Source organism: Osmia bicornis, chromosome 9, assembly GCF_907164935.1.
Source record: "Osmia bicornis bicornis chromosome 9, iOsmBic2.1, whole genome shotgun sequence".
Lineage (NCBI taxonomy): Eukaryota > Metazoa > Arthropoda > Insecta > Hymenoptera > Megachilidae > Osmia > Osmia bicornis.
Window position 1 is genome coordinate 5,239,572 of NC_060224.1, and position 24,751 is coordinate 5,264,322.

The window sequence follows — 24,751 nt, forward strand, 5'->3', positions numbered from 1 at the left end:
ACGCAATATACCTTGCTCCAAATGATTCTAGCGTACAAGTGACGCTCGTCGATCCCCTCGTAATGAGTACATACTATTTGCCATACAATTTTGTGTATCTATCAATAACGAGCCTGAACACGTATAACGGATAATTATGCAGGATTATTTATATATTAATATTGATCAGTTAGTACAAATTAAACTATTGTTATCCTAGAAGGCTTTTCTAGCTATGAATAGGAAATGATTGCAAGTTAATTCTTTAATCTTCAGATGCAATGCTTACACATTAATTTTTGGTTTATTCATGATTCTGTTAATTAATAAAATTTAAAATATTTTAAGGAGTTTTAATTTCATTTCTTCTTCTTACTATTACTATTATACTCAATTAACCTTAGAAAGGACTCTTGAGCCCTTCAGTTAGAAAATATTTTAAAAATTTGACTTCTCTTATTTGAAAAATTTGCAAAATATTTTTTATTTTCATTTACATCTTCAAGTTGAATATAGACTTCTTATACTTTAATACCTCCATATTTCTCTTAATCAAAATGAAAAAAGTATGAAATGAATTGAATTATGAAAGTTTATAGTTGAAGGCTAAGCAGTCATTAACGTGCTAAGGCAAATTAAGATCGTAGGTAATCCGAATGGTAGAACCGAGCGAAACTTTGTAAGTGGGTGGAAAGGGGTAATGAATGAATAGAGGTTAAGGATGGATCAATGAGGGCAAAGGGATAGCACGATTGCTCGTGGAAGAAGGGACAGAGGACTAATTGAAATCCCACAACGACGCCTTCGGGTCAGCAATTCAGTCCTCGAGTACATGAAACTTTGGAAGCTATATCATGGTTTACGTATAGATCTCTCTCGGTTACGTACGTGTTAAAGGGATCAAAACTTCGACTGTGTAAACACCGTGAAATGACTTCGATTCGAACTTGTCGATACCGATAACGTAATTGTACTTCAAACAGTCCAACAAATATAACATCGACCAAAAACTAATACTAAAACGTGTTATAACTTAAGAAATACTTTCAAACTTATAAAATAAAAAAGGATTTAAACTCTATAAAGATAAATTCATCGCTCAAAATGTTATGTTCTTATTGCAGGGAGTTATTATAACATCTAGGTTATGCTTTAATTTCTCAAGATATTGGTCTACAGGTTCTGTCTTCTATTCTCAGATGATGCTAACTTTGAACCATTCGACACCATCTTCGAGAAGTGAAATGACGAGAAACCGTGCAGCTGTTCAATAACTTTAAATTTAGTTTATACCAAGAAGAGTAACTTGGAAAACTCCAATCATAAAGTTTTTCCATGAACTCATTTTAATTCTACATTTCTTCAAGAAAAAATATTTATGATCGAAGGGTGAAGAATTGCTTAGTTTTATTAGATACATTTATAACGAATCTACTAATTAATTAATTAATTTAAAATGGTATCTACTTCTATAATACATACCTAATTAGTATGTAATTAGACAATTTTAGATATGTACAATATTAACAATATCGTGTAGCTAGATTAATTCGAACATGTTAAAATATCTATTGTTACGCCACAACAATGGAATAGTTTCATATCAACCCAAATAAAAAATTGCATTTCGCTTAATCGATCTGGTATTATAAGAAAATGCTTCTCAAAGAGTGTGTTAAAAGGCAAAACTCAACAAGAGCGAAAATAAGCTTATTTACGGGATGGAATTCATTTAAGAGAAGGAAACGCGTACCGAGAATCATCAGCACAGAAAGAAAAGCGAAGAGAGCATCCGACAGACAGAAAAACAGAGTCGGCCCGATGAAATACGACGAGTGGTCCGACGCGGCCGCGAAATAGGGTGTGTACGTCGAAAAATTTGTTTTACCACGAGGCGACGACCAATCAGCAAGTTAACCACGACGGTACGAGCAGAGGAATAGTGGAAGCCATTCGTTTTGTCGTCGCCACGGGCATTATCATATTTCCCAGGCAGCGTCAGGGCCGTGGAGTCACCCTGATCCGTGCTCCTCTCTTGGCTCGTGGTCCCTCTTGCTGCTTTACGCACGAGTTGCGCCGTCTAAGTGGATAAATCTCTTCCGAACCAATTTCGTAAAGTTTCATTTGCATCGAAGGTAGATCGGCGGAATTTGATTTCGTGGCTTCGTAAACAACTCTTAGGTCCCTGTAACTCCTTAGACGGTTCGCCGCTCGGTAAACTCGTTAAGAGTTGCCAGAGTAGATTTTCACCGAGATTATAGACGCGTATGGACTTACATGTACACACGTGACATCGTGTTTATTCACTTTTCGTACCGATCGAAAATCGGATTAATTTCGACGTTCGACACGCGAGACAGGAAGTAGGAAAATTTGAAACACGTTCTTAGGATATAAATAAAATGAAGCTTTATAAAGATAGAAAAATTAATTTCTTCCTTTGTATGTAGTTTACAAAGTTATAATTAAAATTATCAAATCCTCCACTAATTTGCTTTTTGTTATTGCCCCCTGATTTGCCCTGAGTGAAAATCTTTGCTCGTCATGCTACTTGCTGTGCGGGACTTATTTCAAAGAGTTAGATAGAAGCTGAAGTAGCAAAGAGCGTGAAAGACAATTTGGATTCTCTGAGGACGAAGACCTGTTCAGAAATGGGTTTCGACCAGGGAAGAATATAGATTGGCTTTAAAATGGGATACTGTTGCAAGTTGTCCTACATTTGGGAGCCAGATAAGCGGAAAGGAAAGAGGAGTCGAAAGAATGGACGAGGAGAGAAATTCACCGGTGGTCTAACAATTCTGCTCACGAAGGGACCTTGGGAAAACGAAACTGAATCCCTCTATTTACGCTCGCAACTTTTATCACCACGGATAGACCGTGCTACCCTCCGGCTTTCTCGCTAGGCTACCCGGGTAATAATCATAATTCGCTGGCTATTGTTTCACAGATAATTAAGTTCTTGCTCCGCGTGCGAAGCGTGCCGGCGGCCAGTGTTCTCCTATGTACCCGTGCTGGCGTCTTTGCCAATTCGAGGAAAAACCGTTTGCCGTCCTTATTTGGATAGAACGGAAACTCGTGCTGCGAGTAGGAAGGCATTAGGAGTTTCTTGCAAACACGATCCTAGTTTCGGAAATTATACTGTCGCTACGAAAGGATGATAAGAGAAAATAGCCAATTTTAGAAGGGAAAGAAAAATTTCTTCCTAATATCAATCTTATATGTTTCGAAAAATCAGAAATTAGTAATAATATAATTGTTCAGGATAATTAATTAAAATCAATTTTTTTCATATAGATTGTTACATACAATGTAATCCTCGGACGGCGGACCATGAAAAGAGCCAGAATTTTTAATATTTTATATTACTTATTAAAAATTGTTTCCAATGGACTATTTCTCTAATTTTCTAACTTTATTTCTAATAAAAGATACCATCCATATTCTAAAAAGTGGAAAAAAATTTAAAAATCATTTTAAACTATTCTTATCAAGTTACTTAATATTTTAACCCCTTCGTGACCAGCAAAACATATACGATCCACTTAACTTTTTTTACTCTTGTGCACTTAAGGGGACGATAAAAATTCAATTTGTGGGTTTACTAGTATCTGATTGAACTTACAAGTACCGCGCCTGAGGAACTATCTTATAGTCACCTTCGTTTAGTTATAACAAAATTAGCACGAGAAATTCCCTTCTTTTATTCCCTGTGCACCTGTTCATCGTAATTAAGTATTTCACTGTAGGTGATATCAGAAGCGTAGAAAAATATTCGATAACGCCGATAATTGAGGGAAAAGCGTGCACGCGATAGACGAATACTAATTTTAATTAATTCCAGCTAGTAACGTAGGGGACATTAATCTATCCCCGCGTTACTATGTATCGCGCTAATGCATATACGATCCGTTAACTGCGGTATGCATCCAATTAGAACGATAGTTACGCCGATACCATAATTTCATCGATGGAACGGGAAGATGCGTTTCAGCTTCTAAAATCGTTTAATAATATCTTCGATGTGGCAATCATACGGGACAGGGATAATCTATCGCCATCGGTCACGATATAGCTGCGGCGAACGAGCACTTGGAATAATTAATGCAATTTCCCAGCGATATCGAAGCCGGCTCTGGTTAATGTAGTTATAACCGTCGATTAATCATCCCTCCGATAACTTTCTCGATCCACTTTTAAAATCGATCCCACCTAGAGCAATGTGCGCGATGTGAACGAGCTTTTTCCTTCATGCCCGCGGGGGAATTACATACGTCCTCGTATCAATTTTCATGAAAGGGCAAAATTATCGCGAGACCGTAGAATCGGGGAAATTGAATTCACACGGTGTGCAGGAAGCAATGAGCCGTGGAGGCCGCTCGATCCACGAGCTGGCCGGCCTTCCTCACGAATGATGTATTAGAAGTAACTGCGGCCAATAAAAATCAAGCGCTTTCTTTCGCCTACCCCGCGTGATTTGTGGCCGATAAATCAAAAGACCGCGTTTCTTACATGCACACCAACGGACTGGAAATACGCGCGCGGGGGTGAGATCGCGGTCACGGGCGCATGCTCTTTTCCAGCCTCTTCGCGCGTAAATGATCGAGGGTAGAAACATCGAGGAGGAACGGAGAAAGGAAGCGAATGGTGGTTTACGAGGCGAGTGAAGAACGTCGCGGCGTAGGAGGTGCGAGCACGACGAATCGTTCCTTCCTCAAACTGTTTCGAAGCCGTTTCGTTGAGGCAATATCGTTCGCTAGTCTGTTGCGATGAATCATTTGATTACCGGAAAACTTATGATTTCTACTCTCAGCGGAAGGCAATTTACAAGATTGGTGGCCTGACGCTATAATGCGATGGCGTCGCTACCGCTCGAGGGGAAACAGAGCGGTCTCTGGTACAATCGGTAGAGGAAGAGGACGATAGGGATAGAAGGAAAGAGGGGCTTCGCCGTGGGCCGTTCGGTGTTTGTGTTTTTAATTTTCCCGGCCCGTTTTGTATGCAGATATCTAGCGTAATTTATCCGAAACGGTGGGAGGGAGGGCGTGACGGAGGAGTGTACGTGTGGCGGATAGCCAGGCTTGTTCGTACACCGTTCGCCAACAGAAGCGAGCTTCCTGTTACCGCTGTTGCAGCTGCGAACTTGACCGAATCTTTCGTTTCTATGCTCTTCGTGTCATGGTAATTAAGGTAAAATCAGGAGATGTGATAATCCCTCTTACTTCTTTCATTTATGTAAATTGCTCATGGTTAATATTTATGTATCTGGTTTATAATACACGGCCAGCGATAATTTACTATAAAATTATTATTAAGAACCGTCAGAATTATCTAGAGTGGCTGAGAAATTATGGCAACCGTTACGGTGAATGGTCTGCGCACGATACCGCGAACTCAACAACTCTAAAACTTTCAATCGAGACCCTATCTCTCTCAAGTTTGGAGTAACATTTTCTTTTTTTTTTTCTTGACATTTTTCGCGAGCTTATCACCCAGGCGTTACGTTCGCTAGAGCACGTTAAAGCGTAACACAGTCGCGTGAGCGACAAACTTTCAGCCGGAAAATAGATATTAATAGCGTCTTTTGCCACGTATTATTTAAGATTAATGGGAAACGCCGTCGAGCCGGGTGTAGATACGGGTACACTCTAGCCGACCGGTGAAAACTTTTCTATACGTGCAACGAGCAACATATAATAAAGCTGTCCGACATGGCGACGAACGATATCGTCGAGACAACACGTAGTCACGGGAGATAGCGTGCGATACAACGGTAGCCTGGCTGTTTCGTCGCGTCGCCGTTACAATACGTCCTTTATATCAATTTCATTTCCTTAAAAGTATTTTTATTGGCAGAACAACCCGTGCGACGGCCTCAGCGAGTCGTTCGTAAAATCGTATACGACCTCTCATCGCAGCCAATGGATTTCAATATTGGACCTGGCGCCACTACTGTCAACGACATTTTATATTTCTACAAGAAAAGACGAAGAGATCTCTTGTCAAATATTCTTTTTACCAGTTCAAAGAATAATAGAATGATACTTCTCATCTTGTACAAAATATATAATTAAAATTTATCTATATCCAGTGAACAGCATCTAATAATAATGAATATTTACAAAATATTGCTTTTTTTCAAAAGCTAAAGATATTGAAAAAATCTTTATTTTTTTCATCTAACTAAACTTTAGATTGATACATCATAAGCACCATTTTGCACAAAATTCGCCATTTGATAGGCTGATTAATAAACAGGGAGTGATCATATGTAGAGTGTATCCTATGTTAGACAATGGGTCAATGTTTCTGAACCCTAGTGCACACTTCTGCTCGCAAATGCTACAGCAGAATCCGGCGAACTCGATAATTCTCTAGGTAACATGGACAATCAAATCCTGGGGACAGGGTCGCTAACACGTGTGAGTATATTAGTGTCGCGCCCCTCTATCCAGAATACATGTGGTGTGTATCTGCATACCTACCTCGCCAATTACTATTCCCAGTCTATACGGGAGTACCGACCATTTCACGCAGCTCCGAATCATATAGGGACATAACTGCGGATCACCTCATTAAATTATACAAGATGATCGTCTTGCCTGGCCAAGGAGCGACAAATTGATATCAAATCCCAAGTTACAGCCGGATTTCCCTTTGAATCACTCTGCCATGAAGATCTATCACGCTAAATGGCGGGGATATTAAGACCGGTAATGAAAGAAATGGAAGAGACCATGAAGAATACGTAAATACGTAGAGAGAATGAAAAACAGCAGAGTAGTGAAGATTAGGTACAAGGAAGAGCTAGCCGGAAAAAAGATTCAGGAGGATTATAAAAGAAATGGGGTGACAACTAGAATTTTACATTTCAGGAGAAGTAGAAGGAACAGCTTCGGAATAAAAGAAATAAGAAAATCTTTTACAAGAAGAGGATTAAGAAGAAGGAACACTGTAAATTTGTATTTATCGAATAAAAATAAAATATTCTTAGAAATTTGGCAAAAATAATAATTAATTAATGATACTGAAAAATAATGTTAAAAAATTCTACCACCCTCACATGCTAAATGTACTCTAACATTTCCAACAATGCATATGACAAAATTGAAAATTTATTTGCAAGCTATACTTTTCCATGGTAACCCATCTATTTTTCAACAATCGAACCATAAAAATTATAAATGTTTATCCTTCCAGTGTTACACAGAAATTTGGTGGGTCGTCGCAAGAGGGTGCTTTGAAAAACTGAAATATAGCGTGTAATCAAGCCCCCTTTGAGTTCTTTGTTGTATAGAATGGCGAAGAGAGTTTCGTTGAACTTTATGGTGGTACAGGGTATCGGAAATCGACCCATCGATCTTGAAGGGTAGGGAAACTGGACGGAGAAATTGTGGGTCAACGGTTGGGGTTATTCTGAACGCGTCAGCGCTTTAGCTGACGTCATTTACTTGTTTCAGTGAATGCTGTGTCACGTGAGAATGGCGAAAAGAACGAAGAACAAGAAAGAGGACGATTGATTGGCAAAAACTTCGGGACCGGGTCCGTGAAAGGACAGATAAGGGAACCGTGCAAAATGCGAAGCAATTTCCCCCGCGATTGTTAAACGAATGAAAATCCCGGCAAATTCATGGAATTACATGTAGGGTGTCCGATTTTAATCTATTAATCTAATCACCTCCTGAACTGTTCTTTTTTCAACTAATCTTTCAAACAGAATTTACTGTTTTTCCAGGAAAACGTCTTATTATGGACACGAGTCTTGTCTAGCTAAAGATTTAAATTAAACTTCACAGCAATCTTTATTTTTTTAACGGAATTATGTATTTTTCTTTTCCTAATTTATATATAAATATGCAGCTCTATTAGAAGAGGAAGTGCAACTGCACTTTTCTGGTGCACCATTGCACTTATGAAAAAAATACATTTACAGAATGTTGTTTTATTATATAATTTGCTGTCTATTATTTATGTTATTATTAGCTAAAAAAACAGCTACAGACCAGTACAATTGCACAAATCATCCTGTACTATATCATCAGGATAAATTGAAAATTAAAATCCGCTGTAATCGAAACGTGAATAATGTAAATGAAATTCAGCTCAAAGGCACTTAAATTCTGGAACAGCATTTTCATGGATATTATTTGGCAAACCCAGACGGAGCACCGTTATGAGCATATGCAAATTAATTTCCGTATAATTAACGTTGAAATTAAAAATCTGATTACCCGGTGTACGCGTACACGAACATCAGAATACTTCATTTTCGTTGGTAACATTTGTTTCGTTCATTCTCGTCTCGTTACATTGTACATTATCATCGCAACAAACAATATGCTCCCAAAATTACATCACAAACTTTCATGTAATGGCTATGGTTCCTGCAGGATAATTAAAAAAATTCCCCCAAAAAAAACTGTTCCATACATTTAGGGAAATATCTATCATATTTCTCAGGTGATCAACCAGTAAAATTATTTATAAATGATTCTATTAACCTACTGAACAAACTACAATTCCTTTGTAAAATTAATTATTCTTAATCGTATACTTGAATGACTTTACTATTAATGCAACCCCATTAAAATAACCCGAAAATAAATAAAACCCAATGAACATTGAGTTCTAATCTCTATGGGTGCCTGTTTTCCGATCCTTAACGAAGCCCGGAGTCCATAGGAGGGAAGAGACCGGAAGAAGGGAAGAAGGTAGCGAATCGTAGAAGGTGAAATTATCTTTCGCCGACTGCCGTTTACATCGTACGACCGGCTTCTATACTCTTTCAGTTCATATCGTAGCCAGCGAGAGAGTAGAAAGGTAGAGGCTGTAGGTTCTCGCACACACAGTTCGTAGGACCATAGCCGGCTATAGCTTGCCTCTGCAGTTCGCCGGCTATTTCCCATTTGGCAGGCGAGCCAGACCCAGCACTTTTGGTGCCAACCGATAATTGGACGAATCGCAGTCATTCGCTTCGCGCGAACTACTCTACCTTCTCTCTCTCGCTCTCTAACTTCTCTTACTTTCACACGAAACTCCGAACCGTTTCCTCTCTCTTTCTTTCTTCTCATTTCTCAACGACGCTTCCCTGTCTCTTCGATTCCTACCCTTTCCGTTTACCTCTGCGTTGATCATCCCCCTTCTTCGTCCACATCGTTCAAAAAGACCATTCCCGCGAAATTTCACCCCGTACAAGTGTCTGCAATAAGACTTCCCTCGGTATCGAACCGTCGATGATCGTGAAAGGTGGTCCACGTGGTCGTAAAAACTAGACGTTCCGTGTATATGCATTCGTTACGACACGGATTGGACCGAAATTTTACAGAATTATACCGGATCCCAAAAGTAATAATTCTACGGAATCTCAGAGCACACCTTTCTCGAATAGGGGAGGATTTCGTGTAATTTTGCAGAATTATTACTTCCATGGTGTAGTATAATAGTTCAAAGTTTCGACCAAGGAGTCCCAAAGGTGGTGCACCATCCTTATTACTTCTATATCCTAATCTTATTTCCGCTGAAGAATAGAGAAACGTAGAAATAGCTACGGTCGAACGCGAAATTCTTAATACCGAGAAAAAACATTTGGAAAGCTCTGCTCATCTGAATGCATTGATGGATTTACGTGATCTGTAATAACGTTACAGTGGGTGTACACTTGTGTGTAGCGCATCAACATGTTCACTTATTGAAAGCCCAACTACTTTAAGAGGCTTAGACACGCTCGTGGTAAAACCTAGGATTTATGTCGGAAGCAATCATAAGATTATAGAACGAGCTTTAAGCTTGTTTATACAAGAGGCGTGAAAAATAACCGGTGGAAGCATTCTTCGCTTTCAATAGCGATTTGGCGATCAATTTAACCGAACGATATAAACGATCACGGAAGTATACTTCCTTCTACTATTTTCAGAATTAATGTTACCGATGTATCAATAATAAATATTAGATTTAATTCAAAAATTCCTGAATTTCAATGACTAATTGCTGGAATTCATTTATTATTTAAAATAACTTTTGCCCAACAGGATTTTTTTAAAAATTCTGTTTTACATTTTTCTTTTATTTCTGCATAAAGAATCAACTCGTGTCTGCTTGCGTTTCATTTTCTATTGCACCACCCTGTATAATTCAGACATTTTAACAAAGTATCACAAGCATGTCACGATAACCATAGAAAAGGACTTCCTTTCTCGGGAGCCACTCTTTAGCAGGCTAAAACCGTGGATTTGCATTAGAGGCAATCACAAATTCACAGAGCATTATCTTCGCGGTTCAGAGGCGATAGAGTATAGGTACAGAGGATGCAAAGAGCGCGAAGGGATGACGAGTTAAGAGAGGGAAATGGCAAGGGTACGGGAAGTATGCACTATCTGCAGGATCCATGCTATTTGCGCAAAGTGGCCTAACCTGTCCCTCCCCTTCTCCATCTTTAACCACCCCTCCACCCTTGACTTCAACCCCCCTGTTCTTCGATTCGACATAACCGCCTACATTTAGGCGGTCTGGAGGGTAATACATTGTTTGCTCTTCGTTCGCTAAACTAAACCGCATTCGGAATTAATTGCACGTTAGGAGGCCACGGGATAATTAAAGCCGCCCCGATTACCCTCGCCCACCACCCCATCTCGTTCCTGATACCTTCCTACTGGACGTCTTAGACGGAATTAAGTATTCTAACAAGTAGATCAAGGATATTTATATAAATATGACAAAATCAGAAATTATTATTCATAATTTTATATTAACTTCTATAAGGTACTAAAAAAATATTCATGGCCATAGAAAAAAGTCACTGATATATGAGAAATAAAAAATATTTTATATAACAAGTCTAATAATTAAAAGAAACTGTTCGTTAAAGAATTGATGTGCAGGGGATAGGTAGGAAACAACAACCTTTAAAAGCAACGAGTATTATTGGAACTTTTAGAAATAGAGGTTGAGCAGACATCGAGAAACACACGAAGGAGTGGATACAATTTAACCAACCTCAATCGACAATCGATTCCCAACCACGAATAAAAAATCATTATTGAGATACATGAAACCAGGATAATTGATTTGGTGAATAATTGAAAAGATTAAAGGGAACGATCCGTTCGACGATTCGTTTGTTTTAAACGATTCAAAATTCATATTCTTACCGAATCTATTTGAATTCTCTTCTGAAATGATAACATTCTTTCACTCCGTTATAATAATTTCTTTGCTACAAAATATACTAAAATACCGATACCGTCTGTTAATAAATTTTTAACTAAATTAAGTCTTGCAACTTTGCCTTGAAGAGAAATAAAAAGAAGTATCTTGAAATAACCGATATCACGAACTAAGGAAAGTTTACCCTGTGTCATGAATTAAAAAACGGGCTACAGATATCGAAGATCAATGAACTTTCGCAGAGTTCGTAGGAATAGTATATACACACGCGTCGCGGTCTTCGAAAAGTACACGAGGGGTTGAGCAATCAACCCCCCCCCAAACAAACCCCAATCGACTTTCCCGATAATCTATAGGTTTTTTCTTCGCCGTGGAAAACCGCCCACGCGAGGGATCGGCAAGGAGCCATTGTTTCTTCGCGTACGGCCAGCTTGATTGTGCTAATGAAAAATGGGAAAGAAGTGAAGCCAAAGGCAACGATTCTATTTCGTAAGGGCGCCGCAACGTTTCCGATATGAAGGGATGAGTCGAGAATTGAACGTGATCCAAAAACGCTTATAAATGAATAATACCCATAAAAAGATAAGATATCGAAGGATTATATCCATTATCATATATCTGCGAGGGAATTGAGTTTTTCCTTTTATCTTTTTGTTTCCCTATCTCGTATCGCGTCATTGATGTTCATATTTCTTTTTCAGCTACGGGGATTATCGATCGTAAATATGTTTCGGATGTCAATGGTTTTAGCGAGTACGTGCGCTGAATGCAAGCTTTACTCAATGGTACGTGGACGTGTGTTAGAGAATTTTAAAATGCCTTATACTTTTCAAATAAACTTGATAATTAGAAGTAGATTAAATTTAGTACGTTGATTGCTACAGTGATCATTGTCATTGGTATTAGGAATTTCAAATAATTAAACATTCGAAAAATAAAGGGAGATATGAAGAAAATTATAAATATTATTAATATTACATTAACAATTTGAAATATCATCGGATTCAATAATTCATTTTTAATATTCTTAATTTCAATACTGGTGCTACTGCTAACCATGACGCTTACATATCACGCCAGATGGCAACCAATGAATACAAACGAGAAGTACACAATATGTATTTTTGATATTCGCGTATGGTCCTATCATCCTTCAAATAAATTCAACTTATATTCATGCCTATATAAACAGCAGATGCTTATATTACGCAGCTACGGACTTTGGTTTATAATATGCAATGTTTTGTTATACGTCTCCGACATCCGACAATGGTCGATCGCGAATGTGTTAATATTCTGTATTGTAGGATGCTATACTAGACATGATTATTTCTACTGTAGCAATCAACGAATTAACAGTCTCAATTGAAACGAAATAAGAAAATAAATTAATATAGTACTCACCAATTGATAGAAGATTGACCCTCTGATTGACACCTTCCTTGCACTTTGAGTCTATTTATTTCACTATGCCCACATTTGTTGCACGACTAACCAAACACAAGAAAGATAAAAAATGTACTTAACACAATTACACGATTAAACAAACAAATGATTCTACAGTAAAGACGTAATAAACAATATTAATTAATAGATTTGCACTAGTTTCACACGTATTAATATGAAACGAAATAAAATTTGAACAAGCGACATGGCGTACGTCCGTACCGCGTGCGACTGAAGCGAGAACTGCGCGAAACAGAAACAAACTAAACCGGTAATGGCGCCACCAATAACATCGGCATAGGGTAACACGGAACTTATACACGGGACAGTAAATGTAAACAGCTTCTATCCCAATCCAAAATACGATGATTTCAGGACAACCTAAATATAAAATAGACCTATTATGGAATGTAAATTTTTCTCCCATGATCTGTGGGCTATGTAGCTTCCTTACTATTTTTACTCTCAAAGAGAGTTTTAATTCTTTCCACCCGTAACACTATGATGAAATTCCACTCTTAACCGATATAGTAGAATATGATACAGAAATGGTAAAGGGGTTTTAAAGGCCTCCAAATTGTATGAGACTTAGTCTGTCTTGTACCTTGCTTGTGGTTACTTCTTATTTTTAAATTCATTGTTACTTATTTATCATTTCCTCCTAAACCTTTGCATATGTTTCTCTGATGCGTGGTCTAAAAATTTTAATACTCACTCAATGATATAAGCATTTACCCAAAATATGTGACATATGCATATACTTTATATGACCTATGTATGTGAACTGATAAGATAAGTATTTTGATAAAATATATCAAAAGTAAAGTACAATAGTACACACTAAACCTGAGTAGAGTGAGTTTGAAAACAGATTAATGCCACAGAGCTATGCAAAGGAGAATAAGAAAGTGAAATATAAAGAACAAAATAGAAAGCAAGACTAGAAGTTGCATGTATATGTAAGAGAGAAAGAGAGGAAAAGATAACATAGCACCTGTTATATGCTGAGTACAGTAATAACATTGAAGTATGTATCAATCACATTTCAGAATCAAATTTGTACCATAGAGAGAAAGTCCAAATTATATGGTACATGTATATAACAAAATATTTTTACAGATAAACATGTGTACTCCAGTGAGTGGACTAAAAGAGTTTATAAATAGTTACTTCCAAGGCAAGGAACCATGGCAAATAGTAACTATAACAAGTACAACTGTCCTCACCTCTGTATGGTTATGGAATTTTGTCTTCCAAGATGAAAGTATGAGTCATTTGTGACATGAACTTATGCTATAAACATCTTAGAATGAATTAAATTTTTCTACTTTGTGTTACAGCTCTTGTAGAACGAGCAAAGAAACAGATGTTTAGTTTAATGAGTTATATACCAGCTATTAGAGAGAGAATTGATAAGGAATTAAATGATATTAATCAAACATTTGAACAACAAGCATTAGAAAGAACAAAAGATGCTCCTCCATTTGTTGTAAGACTTCCCATTAAGAGTTTAAATTCAAAGGAAATATTAGAAAAAGTAACACAATATGTTAAGTTAGGTAAAAGGAACAAATATATAAATCAATATTAACCTATAACATTGTAATATACATGAATATATTATTATTATTTAGGTGATTATGACTGGCAAAGTGGTAAAGTATCTGGAACTGTATATAGAATTGATACTGATCTTCTACACTTAATGGGAGATATTTATAGTATTGCATCCTACACAAATCCCTTACATCCTGATGTCTTCCCTGGCATATGCAAAATGGAAGCTGAAGTTGTTCGAATGGCTTGTAATTTATTTAACGGCGATGAAGAATCTTGTGGCACAGTAAATTATATTCATCTTTAAGAGTTGTAAAACACTTCAAATAATCGGAAATTTAATGAGATTTGTTTCAGATGACCAGCGGTGGTACAGAATCAATTTTGTTAGCATGCAAAACATATAGAGACTATGCAAGGCAGGTAAAAGGTATTAAGTATCCAGAAATGATAATGCCTACAACTGCACATTCTGCTTTTGATAAGGCTGCTCAGTACTTAAAAATTAGAACGCGTGTAATACCTGTAAATCCACATAGTTATACTGCCTGTATTAAATCTATGAAAAGAGCTATTACCAGAAATACAATAATGGTAATAAAATATATGTATTCGGCTAATAAATTAATACATTCAATATTAATGCTGTACCACTAATAGTTAGTAGGATCAACACCAAACTTTCCGTATGGAACAATGGATAATATTGAAGCAATTTCTAAGCTAGGAGAAAAATACAATATTCCAGTTCATGTTGATGCCTGTCTTGGTGGATTTTTAATTTGCTTCATGTCAGAAGCAGGTTTTAATGTACCACCATTTGATTTTAAACTACCTGGAGTAACTAGTATCTCTGCTGATACTCACAAGGTATATAAATAACCCCAAAAGCCCCATACATCCAATATACATATACATCTGTCTATGTAAAATGTACTTTGTTTCTTTTAGTATGCATATGCTCCAAAAGGTTCTTCAATTATTCTTTATAGGAATAAAAAATTGAGACATTATCAATATACTATAACAACTGATTGGCCTGGTGGTATCTATGGTTCTCCAACTGTAAGTGGTTCAAGAGCTGGTGGTATCATAGCATCATGCTGGGCTGCATTAATGTATTTTGGTCACAATGGATATTTAGAAGCTACAAAGAAAATTGTAGACACTACTAAATATATCGAGAATAGGTATATACCACATATGGTTCATTTCATTGAATTACTTGGTACATGTATTTATTGTTCGTTTCAGATTAAGAAAATTAGATGGAATATTTATTTTCGGTACACCAGCTACCTCAGTTATTGCAATGGGATCGAATGTTTTTCATATTTACAAGCTTTCGGAAGGTCTTAATGCGAAAGGATGGAGTTTAAATACTCTTCAGTTTCCTTCCGGTATACATCTTTGTGTTACTTATGTTCACACGCAACCTGGTGTAGCTGACCAATTTTTAGATGATGTTGAAACTGAATTACGTTTAATTTTAAAAAATCCACAAACACCAGTTGAAGGAACGGTAAATATAACTAATTAGTGCATTGTTATAAACCTCACACAAATATAATATGAACGATTTTTCAGCTTGCAATTTATGGAATGAGTCAAAGTATACCAGATAGAAGCATCGTTGGTGATTTTGCAAAATCCTTTTTAGATTCGATGTATTTTACACCTACTAATCATACCGCAATTAGTAACGGTCCGAAGTAATTAAATTAATTACGATATTCATTATTGCTCAAAACATTGATGAGCAAGAATTAATTCTATGAATTTTGTACTATAATTTTATATTGTAAGTTTAAATAGAAAGTTTAGTCAGTGTCATAATATTTCGAGATCTAATATGCCTCAGTTGCTCAAACAATGTGTATAAAATCAAAATGAGTATAACATGGTGTGATCGTTCATAAATATTAGTCTAAATATATTTTCTCTGTATATTTATCAAACGAAATGTGAATGAAATGTTTGTACGGTATCGAGCAAAGTAGGCTTCGATACTATACCATAGAATTTTTAACTATTTATACAGGCAATTTTGAAGTACAAAACTTTGTTTTAAGGCGATACCTTTTTTAACAGTATTTTTGCAATAAAATATGGAAATAGCTAGCAGATAAAAAAACAGTCGCATTCCATAATAGTTTTCTAGCATACATATACATATGAACAGTCTGTGGCAATATACCTTACAAAACAAGTACAATTTAAATAGAAATATTTATTGTATTTTATACGTTTTGTTTCTCATGTTTATTCTAACGTTGTGAACTAAAAATGTTGTAACAAAAATGATGGATATAAATTATTACTAATAATAATAATGTATATTTCCTTGCCATATATTTGACCATTTGAAATAAATGATTCGAAAGAAATAAAACAATTATTTTTATATCCTTCCAAAAATCTACGATGTTTATAATGTATATCAAATCTACTTGAATACTTGTGAAGTGTAAAATTAACCATCTAATACACGTAAGTACAAAATTTCTATAAAATATCATAACTATGTTTTATTCAATATACCAGAGAATCTTAAAGACAAATGATAGTAATAACTAAAATTTTAATAATGAAATACTAAAGAAACTCTTGGTCATCAAAATTTCCTGAGGATTGACCAAATATACTTCGGATCAAATGCATTTAATTACTAATAAATTTTTTAACACATTTAACAAGTATGTTACGAAATTTATAAACTAACTGATGGGACACGTGGTTGACAAAAATTGGAAAAGGTGGACAGGCAAGTTGCCATGTCACGTTCGTTGATGAAGGATATTAATATATGCTTTGGTATGAAGACAATTTTATCGAGCTCGAGGAACTATAGTTATGAGGGCAAATACCAACACGATCTTCTGAATATCACCGACGTTTTTACTCGTCGACCCTTCTTTCGACCCTTCTGTGAATCCTTCGAACAGAATCATTTTGCGAGTTTCAGATATAGTAAACTCGAGCTTTTGTCGAACGATTTTTGAATTAATGGCAAACGACAAATCGCGTGTCTGGAAAGGACGAAAACTGCTTTGGCACAGTTTTGCACGGAAGTATGGCATACGTAAATTAAAGGGGGCACAGAGTGGCAAACAGTGTTTGACCGGTTACGAATAGCCGGTCATCGCACGAACACGTTTGCGAAAACCCCGAAGGATGTGCAATATTTCGGTGACACCAAGGAACCACTATCGCCACTATCGTGAACGATTATCCTGGAACAAAGCCAGTTTCTTAAACACTGGGCAAAAATTCAAAAGCAACGACAGTTAGCAATGTCACTGGCCTGTTCCCGTTTTCAGCAGCAGAATCTAGTCCGCTTAAATTATCCGTTGTGGAACTGAAATTAATTGGCCGTTACGGACACAAAAGCTGTTAACGAATGTGGACCATGATTACGAAAATATCTATTTTTGAAGAATATTCTTTCCACTGAACAGAAGACAACCATCATTCTTTACAAATGATATCGTTAACTTTAAATGATTCTAAATTGTATATAATTCACTGCAATTCTACTGTCAAATATTAAAGTTTCCAGTATTGTTTTGTGAATTAGATAGTTTCGATACAACACAAATTACAAACATTCACAAACAGCAGAACGAGAATTGCAACCACGGTTGTATGCACAAGTAATTGAAAATATTCCGATTATAACGTATCGACCAGTCCTAGGTATGATAATTTCTGATTGGAAATACCTCCTGCCAATTCGGTGATCATTATAATCGTGCCATCCGGCTAGAAGACGAGAGATTCGTCTGTTGATTCAACATTATCTCCCCAACGAGTTTTCCTGTCACGTATGACCTTTCGATTAAGCTAATTATTTTGAAGGAAAAGGATGTTGTGGACGTGAATTGTCGGCGGTGTCGTTCACGTGGATAGAAATGAAATCCATTCGAATTAAGTTCAGAGAAAAATTTTATATAGAATGGAAGAAGAAAGAAATATTGGTCAGCGCGATAGAATTTTGAAACATTTAAAATATAATTTAATCGAAGGCTTGTAACGGGACCCCGTGCAAAGTGGGACCCGGGGATGTAACCCTCTTTAGATCTCCCCATAAAAATTCTGTGAAATAGCACTTATTTTTATTAAAAAATTTCCAACGTTTCCCTTTGGACACGGTTTACACCAGGAAGCATTAAGAGTGACAAATGGAGCTATGAAAGCTTTAAGACTCTAAGTCAACGTGCTTAACACGAATTCATTATATTCATAAATTACTGTGAATTGTGCTATGTAATTTACTTAATTTTGTTTTAATATTTATTATTTTGAGTATCGTCTATTTTAGATGAAGAAATAAGTACTCACTGTTTTGTTAATTTTTTGGATCATTTTGGTATCTGTTTTTGATTAATTCATTTTATCTTCTGTTGTTTAAAAAAAAAAGGAATTATTTCTCCATCATGATAAATGAACTAAGAATTATATCTTCAAAATGTGTATCTGATATCGCAATTATCGTTTCATCAAATAAATTATCATTAACTCGTCAAATAGAATGAATCAAATAGAATTAACATTATTAAATGGTATCAAACGGTAATATCAAATATTTGAAACAGCCAATTAATATCCAATTAATGGGAGTCGTAATATGGTCTAGATGAAAGTGAAATTTCAATGATTCACACCTCGTTCATACGACAGTAAAGTAGGGAGCATCGACTCGTTATAACGTATAAGAGCGATATTAATTAGTGAACTTTTAACATCCCCTCAAATTGATTCATTGGAAATTAATTGCTTCCATTAATCATGCCACCCCCTACATCTGGTTTTCGTTTGATATTCACGCCAATAATATGATAATAATGAGTCACAGTCTCGAATGAAACCACACGCATGGTAATTCTTTCTTTATAAATCTATTTTCTTGACGTGAAAAATAACAGCTTACTGCTTTAAGTTGTGAAATTTGAGTGGTACCATGAAATTTTCAATTCATGTGCAAAATTTTTAATTATTGAAGAATAATTATCCAGAAAAAAGATATGTTACTTTATAGAGAATATTGTAAAATATTTTCTAATATTTTTCCAATACTTTGTAGAATTCATTATGTAGAATTGCAAAAATAGAATCAGAAATAAAAATAATATTTTTGATTGATTTAGTAAGACAAAGATAAACCATATCTGTGCTCGTAAACAGATTCACGAGACAGTGATACGTGTATCACCGCTTCCATTGTTTCTATTAGATAATAGATCAATAAATACAATACGTACGTTTTACTACTTGGTACAGACTGCTCGAAATCACTGCTAGCATCAAGTCATCCAAGATGGCCATTACTTTCACGTGGTTACCATTTTATCCGATATGTTTCTGAAATCTGAACACGTTGCATCCTCGTTTCGTGTCTTCTGTTTGCTTTACACGTACTAGATGTTTTTTAATTTTAATTGTATCAAAGCATCCTTTGACGTGATTTATTGCACCTGCTGCCCTGTAACAGAAAAAGAACAAGGTTACATATAATGTTGTTATTCAGAACAGGGTTTGTGCGGAATCATAGTTGACAAGAAAATGAAGCAAGATAAATAAAATTATGATTGAAACCTACAGTAACATCATTTCTATTAAAATACGATTAATCTTGACCTTTTTCAAATGCATTTTAAAAATTCCGCAAATATATATCGCGAGAAGGAGAATGCTTCGTTATTAAAAAAGTTTGCAACAGGCTGTTGTAGAATATTCTGTTTTCTCAATAATAAGAATTATGAGTTTTGCTGGATGTAATTTTGCAGTCAAATTAACATTATCTTAAGTCTGATTATCGAAGCTTACATAACTGTATATCCATACTTAGTTTGGTAATTTATTTAAAAATTAAGATTATTTATTTTTAATATTAACATTTATATATAAAAAATACTACAGTGATATTTCTCTTTTTATTTATTGTTTCAATATTTGCTGTAAGATATTCAATGTTAATTAAATAAATAAAAAATTCAGGAATAACGTGGTACTTGATTTCCATCATAGAAGTAAATAAATTTAATTGCCTTTATGCATGCATTCTCAAATCAATAATCAATTTCATAAAACAAATCCACTTTGATGAAAATGAAACGAAAAAGCGTTTTATATTAAACATGAAATTTTATCCATAAAAGCGACACGTGAATTTGTATCCAAGCTTGAAGAATAATATTTTTCTTTTAAACAATCGAAACATTGATACCAATATTTTTTTGTAATAATTGTATCTAAAGAAAGAGTACACACTGTGTAATCATGGCAATTTCATCAGTTGCAACCCTTTGTTATTTTTCTTTTAGAGTAATAAAAAATCATTTTTAAAATACTAATTTATTGTAGACGTTAGGTAAGAACCTGAATTACATGTTATTTTTGAAAAATATCATTACACAACGCTATAAATAATGAAATGACGAAGAAACATCAGCACTCCCTTTGAAATATTTATAAGTATACAGAAATATTTTTCAAACTTTATACTCAATTCAGCTTTCAAACCCACACGTGTGGATAAAAATGAACGTCCATCATTCAAAGACAAAAATTTCCCCAAAACCTTCGACCTTAACGTTACATTCCTCCCTTCAAATCAAGCAATCCTCTCCTCTTTCAATTCAAGAAACCCGGACATGCTGTATGAAACGAATCATAACAAGATCAGCAACAAAGCTTTGATCTATCTCCGCTTAGAAAACGCCCTCCGTCTCCGCGTTAGATTCAAAGACGATCCCGTCTTGTATCTATGGATACAAAAATAAAGAGCCGGTGTAATCGAGAAGAGGTAAAAGAAACAGTTTTGGACAGGGGAATGTAATGCTTTTTACAGGGTGGTCGTGTGTGGCCCATGTAACGAAACTCCGTGCCGTGTCTTCTCGGATAGGCCAGCACGGTTCGGCGTCTCGAGTACGCGCGTTCTGCGCTCGAGCGTCGCGACGCGGATTCCGCGAGACGGCGGCCAGTCTCGTGGAGGCGCGCGTCCCGTACCGATCGCGCAACCCTCGAATCCTCGTGGAAATTATTCCGAACGAAAGGTGATATTTTTTGTAAAAGGAACCAGTGCAAATCGTCTCTCATGTCGGTGAGTCTTTCATAACAAATTCTCTTTCGCAATGAAAGATTTTGAAAAAAAAAAAAAAAGAAATTGAAGGGTTGAACGGATACATAAGAGCGCAGAAAGTTGCCATTGGCAAAAATAGTTCAGCATTAACGTCCATTAACGACCACGTCTATGGTGACTCGGTTTCGAAGCTGCACTTTGCTGTTTTATGGGAGTATCGAGCTTCCAACGGCACCGATAAACGAATCGCGTTGAATTTACGAGCACGGATATTCTTTGCTGTTTCACGGACCATTAGATCCCGCGTTTTCCTCATCTACATCCCCGGAATTTCAACTGGGATATTGGGACCAGGAGTTTGATCAGATAGATCCACTTGATAAATCGACGGCTCATAGTTGAAGTGTGTTCCGTTTGAAAATTCTCCGGGAAAAGTAGTATGAAAGGAGGTCTGAGACTCGCGGCATTACAGAAACAATGAATACAAAGCTCGGAGATAAACGAGATCGTTGAATTGCACTTGAAACCAAAGCGCTTGTGAAATTGAAACGTGACGACACGTCGTCGTAACGAAAAATCGCTGAGATACGTTCTCGAAATCAACGAGATACGTCGAATTTAAAGTTGACTTTTAGCGGAAAATTGTACGCGGAATTTGCATAGGTTCGTTGATTCAGAATTTTTAGAATAATAGGAAACTGTTCATGAAGAAAATTGAAGAAAAATTCTTGTATAACTTGAAACTTGAATGTCTCTTTCTTTAGATTTATTTAAATTCAACTTCGAATCTTTTATATACCGTTGATTTCCTATAAGAGCGATGAGAATACTCTTTACTATAAGAGTACCTAAGAAATTAATTTAAAAGTAAGATATTTTTATGGGAATAGGAGTGATATAAGTATTCCATAAAATTAACAATAATTGTTAACTATTTAATAATAATAATGTCACAATTCAAAGTATGGATGTGTTAAAATTCAAAGACTAGTCATTGTTAGGTAATTAAGCAATTACCTAATAATTTTTAAACTTATTTCCTGAAAAATTAATTTTCTTTTAGACAACATAAGTTTTCTTTTTCATTCCTTATTCTTTATTCAAAATAACTTCCATCCAACACTAATTAAGCTGTACTTTCCGAATTGATACTAGATCGAACAATTCTTAAACGTCGAATTTCCGTTTTGATTTAATTGGACGTAAACGAGAACTTCCCGAGAATCATTAACGTGGTGGTATCCGTATTTCCAGGGTTCGGATTCGAGTCATTAAGCAATCGGTGCAAAATTGCCCAGTTTCGGTAAGCTTGTGAATTTTCAACAGATTTCGATTTCAAGTATCAGGAGCAATCTGGTGAAACGTGAACTTAACGAACGAAGACAGTCGCGTTCCCTGGTGATCGCAAGCGATCTATTAAATCGCGGATTGTACGCGTTTCCCCGTAATAGGGACGAATGAAATTTTCGTCCAGTCCCGGTGGTTTGCAAATGGTTCGCGAATTAACGATGTAAAACACGTTTAAGCGATCCTACGCGTTGAATCGTTGATATTTAGAGAGAAATCTGATCGAACCTCATCGCGAAATTTCATCGCTACTGGAATCGTTGTAACGTGATTCCCTCGAACAGCTATCCATATTTCATTAAACGAGATGTTCTACACGGTGTTAAATTGGTTCTTGAATTGTAGAATTCAACTGGATTAGTTTTCAGACTGTGAATAAAAACTGTGTAACATGGAAATAGCAAACATTGATAGTAAAATACAAATTTTACTAAGTCAAAATAAATATAAATTATATAGTAGTCTTTACAAAGAACTAAAATTCAAATACACTCAAGTATTTCTGCTATTTTTAAAAACATCAAGAAATATTATTTAGAGAAGATCTATGATATGAAGAGGGATCATAATGTTCTACTAATAAATTTTATTGCAGATGAAAACATTCTTAACTAAAGTATTATTATTTTTTCGAGCGATAAATTTTATAAAAATAAATGTCCGATTTCTAAATCTAGATATTTTATTTAAAAATCTAACATTTCTTCCCCTGGGAGATTCTCATCAGGATCACATATTTTAACACTTCATTTAGTAGAAGAAATTCACAAGGTAATTACTTGATGAATGAAAATATTATTTGTATTAATTATCTTAGGTTTTATATTCTAAATTATAATCTAGTCACACAGCTTTTATAAATAGTATTTCTTGGTATGTTAAAACAAAGTTACACTCTGTATCTTTACGTCGATTTAGAAAGGTAAAATCCAATGTAAAGTAAGTCTGTTTTTACGCAGACACCTTACACTTGAAAACGTCTCGTCCACTAAATTAATGGCCATTTAAACGATCGCTTGGAGGGTCAGGCTGACGTATTCCGCGACCTCTCGCTAATCTATGGAAATAAATACAACGCGTTGAACCAGCTTTGGTACACGCGCGAGCGGACGGAAATCACGCATTCGAGGAAAACCGGATACGTCGTCGATCGTATAATGAAAATTGACAGCGAAAATTTGGACGATCACACTCACGAATTATGAAGCATGGCCCGTTACACAATCGTATTTAATAACATGTTTAATTTGATGGAACTGCGATCGAATTTCACGAATTTCTCATCGTTGACATTTAACTCTTTGAAGCACGGAATTTTGAAGCAAAAAAGGGTCGTGAAGTAAATTTTATTTTAATTAAAAGAGATATAAAATGGTACAAGATAAACGAAAAATAAAGTTTTTTTAAATTAAAGTAAATTTAAACCTCAGTACTTTAATTAATTTTAATTTTTCGAGATGGTATGAAAAATATCCTGTCGTATGTATTCTATTACTATCATACTTCAAAGAATTAAATAACAGACAGGGGAACTATCATATTCTAAAGCTTCATTAAAAATAATGTTTATTAATCTATTAATATCCAAAGTTGTATGTATATAACATTTTTCTTTTTTATAGTACCATACGTGAATATTTATTTGCTTTAGCCATTTGAACATTAATTTTTGCTACTTGATGGCATTTTGTGATCAAAATGCTATAAATGATAAACGATCCAGCAATCACATTTATCGGAATTAATTAGCCGAGATGAAGCTTTCGATTACAGGATTTTCGAAAGCTTGTGGCATGTGGTGATTAAGTGGAATCTGTGTACATAATTTTGGTCGTCGAATTTTGGGATAAACTTGGAGTTTACCAATTCGTTCCGAAAGCAGGTTGCTCGATTGAAATTAGGAATTTTATGTTACCTTCCCGAAGATATAACATTTTAATTTGCATTTAAGGAATCTGGTATCTTATTAAATTTGATAACTAGCTAGAAGGTATCCATTATTTTATAAGTTGGTGAAATCAATACTTGGGTATGATCTTAAAATATATTCTTACGCCCTAATCTTTGTTCATTTTTTACTGAAAGTATTTAAAACTTTTAAAAATTTCAAAGTCAGACATACTGAGATAAAAAAATAAATACAAAGTGTTAAATATGAGAATGTTTAAACATTTTTCCTTT

General features: G+C 35.5%; 3 protein-coding genes across 9 annotated transcripts in view; 2 read left to right on the top strand and 1 right to left on the bottom strand.

Annotated features, from left to right (window-relative positions):
* Nucleotides 1-24,751, bottom strand: part of LOC114883112 — a 231,755-nt gene that overhangs the window by 157,183 nt on the left and 49,821 nt on the right. Inside the window, exon 3 of one of the 2 annotated variants that reach the window (XM_029200550.2) lies at nt 19,404-19,624. The gene's annotated coding sequence lies outside the window, so the exon portion shown is untranslated. Of the gene's footprint in view, nt 1-12,543; nt 12,792-19,403; nt 19,625-24,751 lie in introns of those variants that run through there. The other variant, XM_029200551.2, reaches the window with a different exon arrangement.
* LOC114883110 (sphingosine-1-phosphate lyase) lies at nt 13,155-16,472 on the top strand. The gene is made up of 9 exons (XM_029200546.2): nt 13,155-13,612; nt 13,705-13,849; nt 13,926-14,144; nt 14,220-14,428; nt 14,500-14,736; nt 14,803-15,012; nt 15,094-15,332; nt 15,397-15,664; nt 15,730-16,472. Exons 2-9 carry the CDS (start codon nt 13,711-13,713, stop codon nt 15,856-15,858), a joined length of 1,650 nt encoding a protein of 549 aa, XP_029056379.1. The 5' UTR covers nt 13,155-13,612; nt 13,705-13,710; the 3' UTR covers nt 15,859-16,472.
* Nucleotides 21,143-24,751, top strand: part of LOC114883111 (tachykinin-like peptides receptor 99D) — a 57,115-nt gene continuing 53,506 nt past the window's right edge. For all 6 annotated transcript variants that reach the window (XM_046287280.1, XM_029200548.2, XM_046287281.1 and 3 more), the window contains exon 1: nt 21,143-21,244. The gene's annotated coding sequence lies outside the window, so the exon portion shown is untranslated. The remainder of the gene's footprint in view (nt 21,245-24,751) is intronic.

What these genes read in the sequence shown, in the direction of transcription:
- LOC114883110 (XM_029200546.2), top strand. Translation starts at nt 13,711, where the DNA reads ATGTGTACTCCAGTGAGTGGACTAAAAGAGTTTATAAATAGTTACTTC. An exon ending in TTTTGTCTTCCAAGATGAAA is followed by an intron (nt 13,850 to 13,925) that starts GTATGAGTCATT and finishes TTTGTGTTACAG; the next exon opens with CTCTTGTAGAACGAGCAAAG. An exon ending in AAACACCAGTTGAAGGAACG is followed by an intron (nt 15,665 to 15,729) that starts GTAAATATAACT and finishes ACGATTTTTCAG; the next exon opens with CTTGCAATTTATGGAATGAG.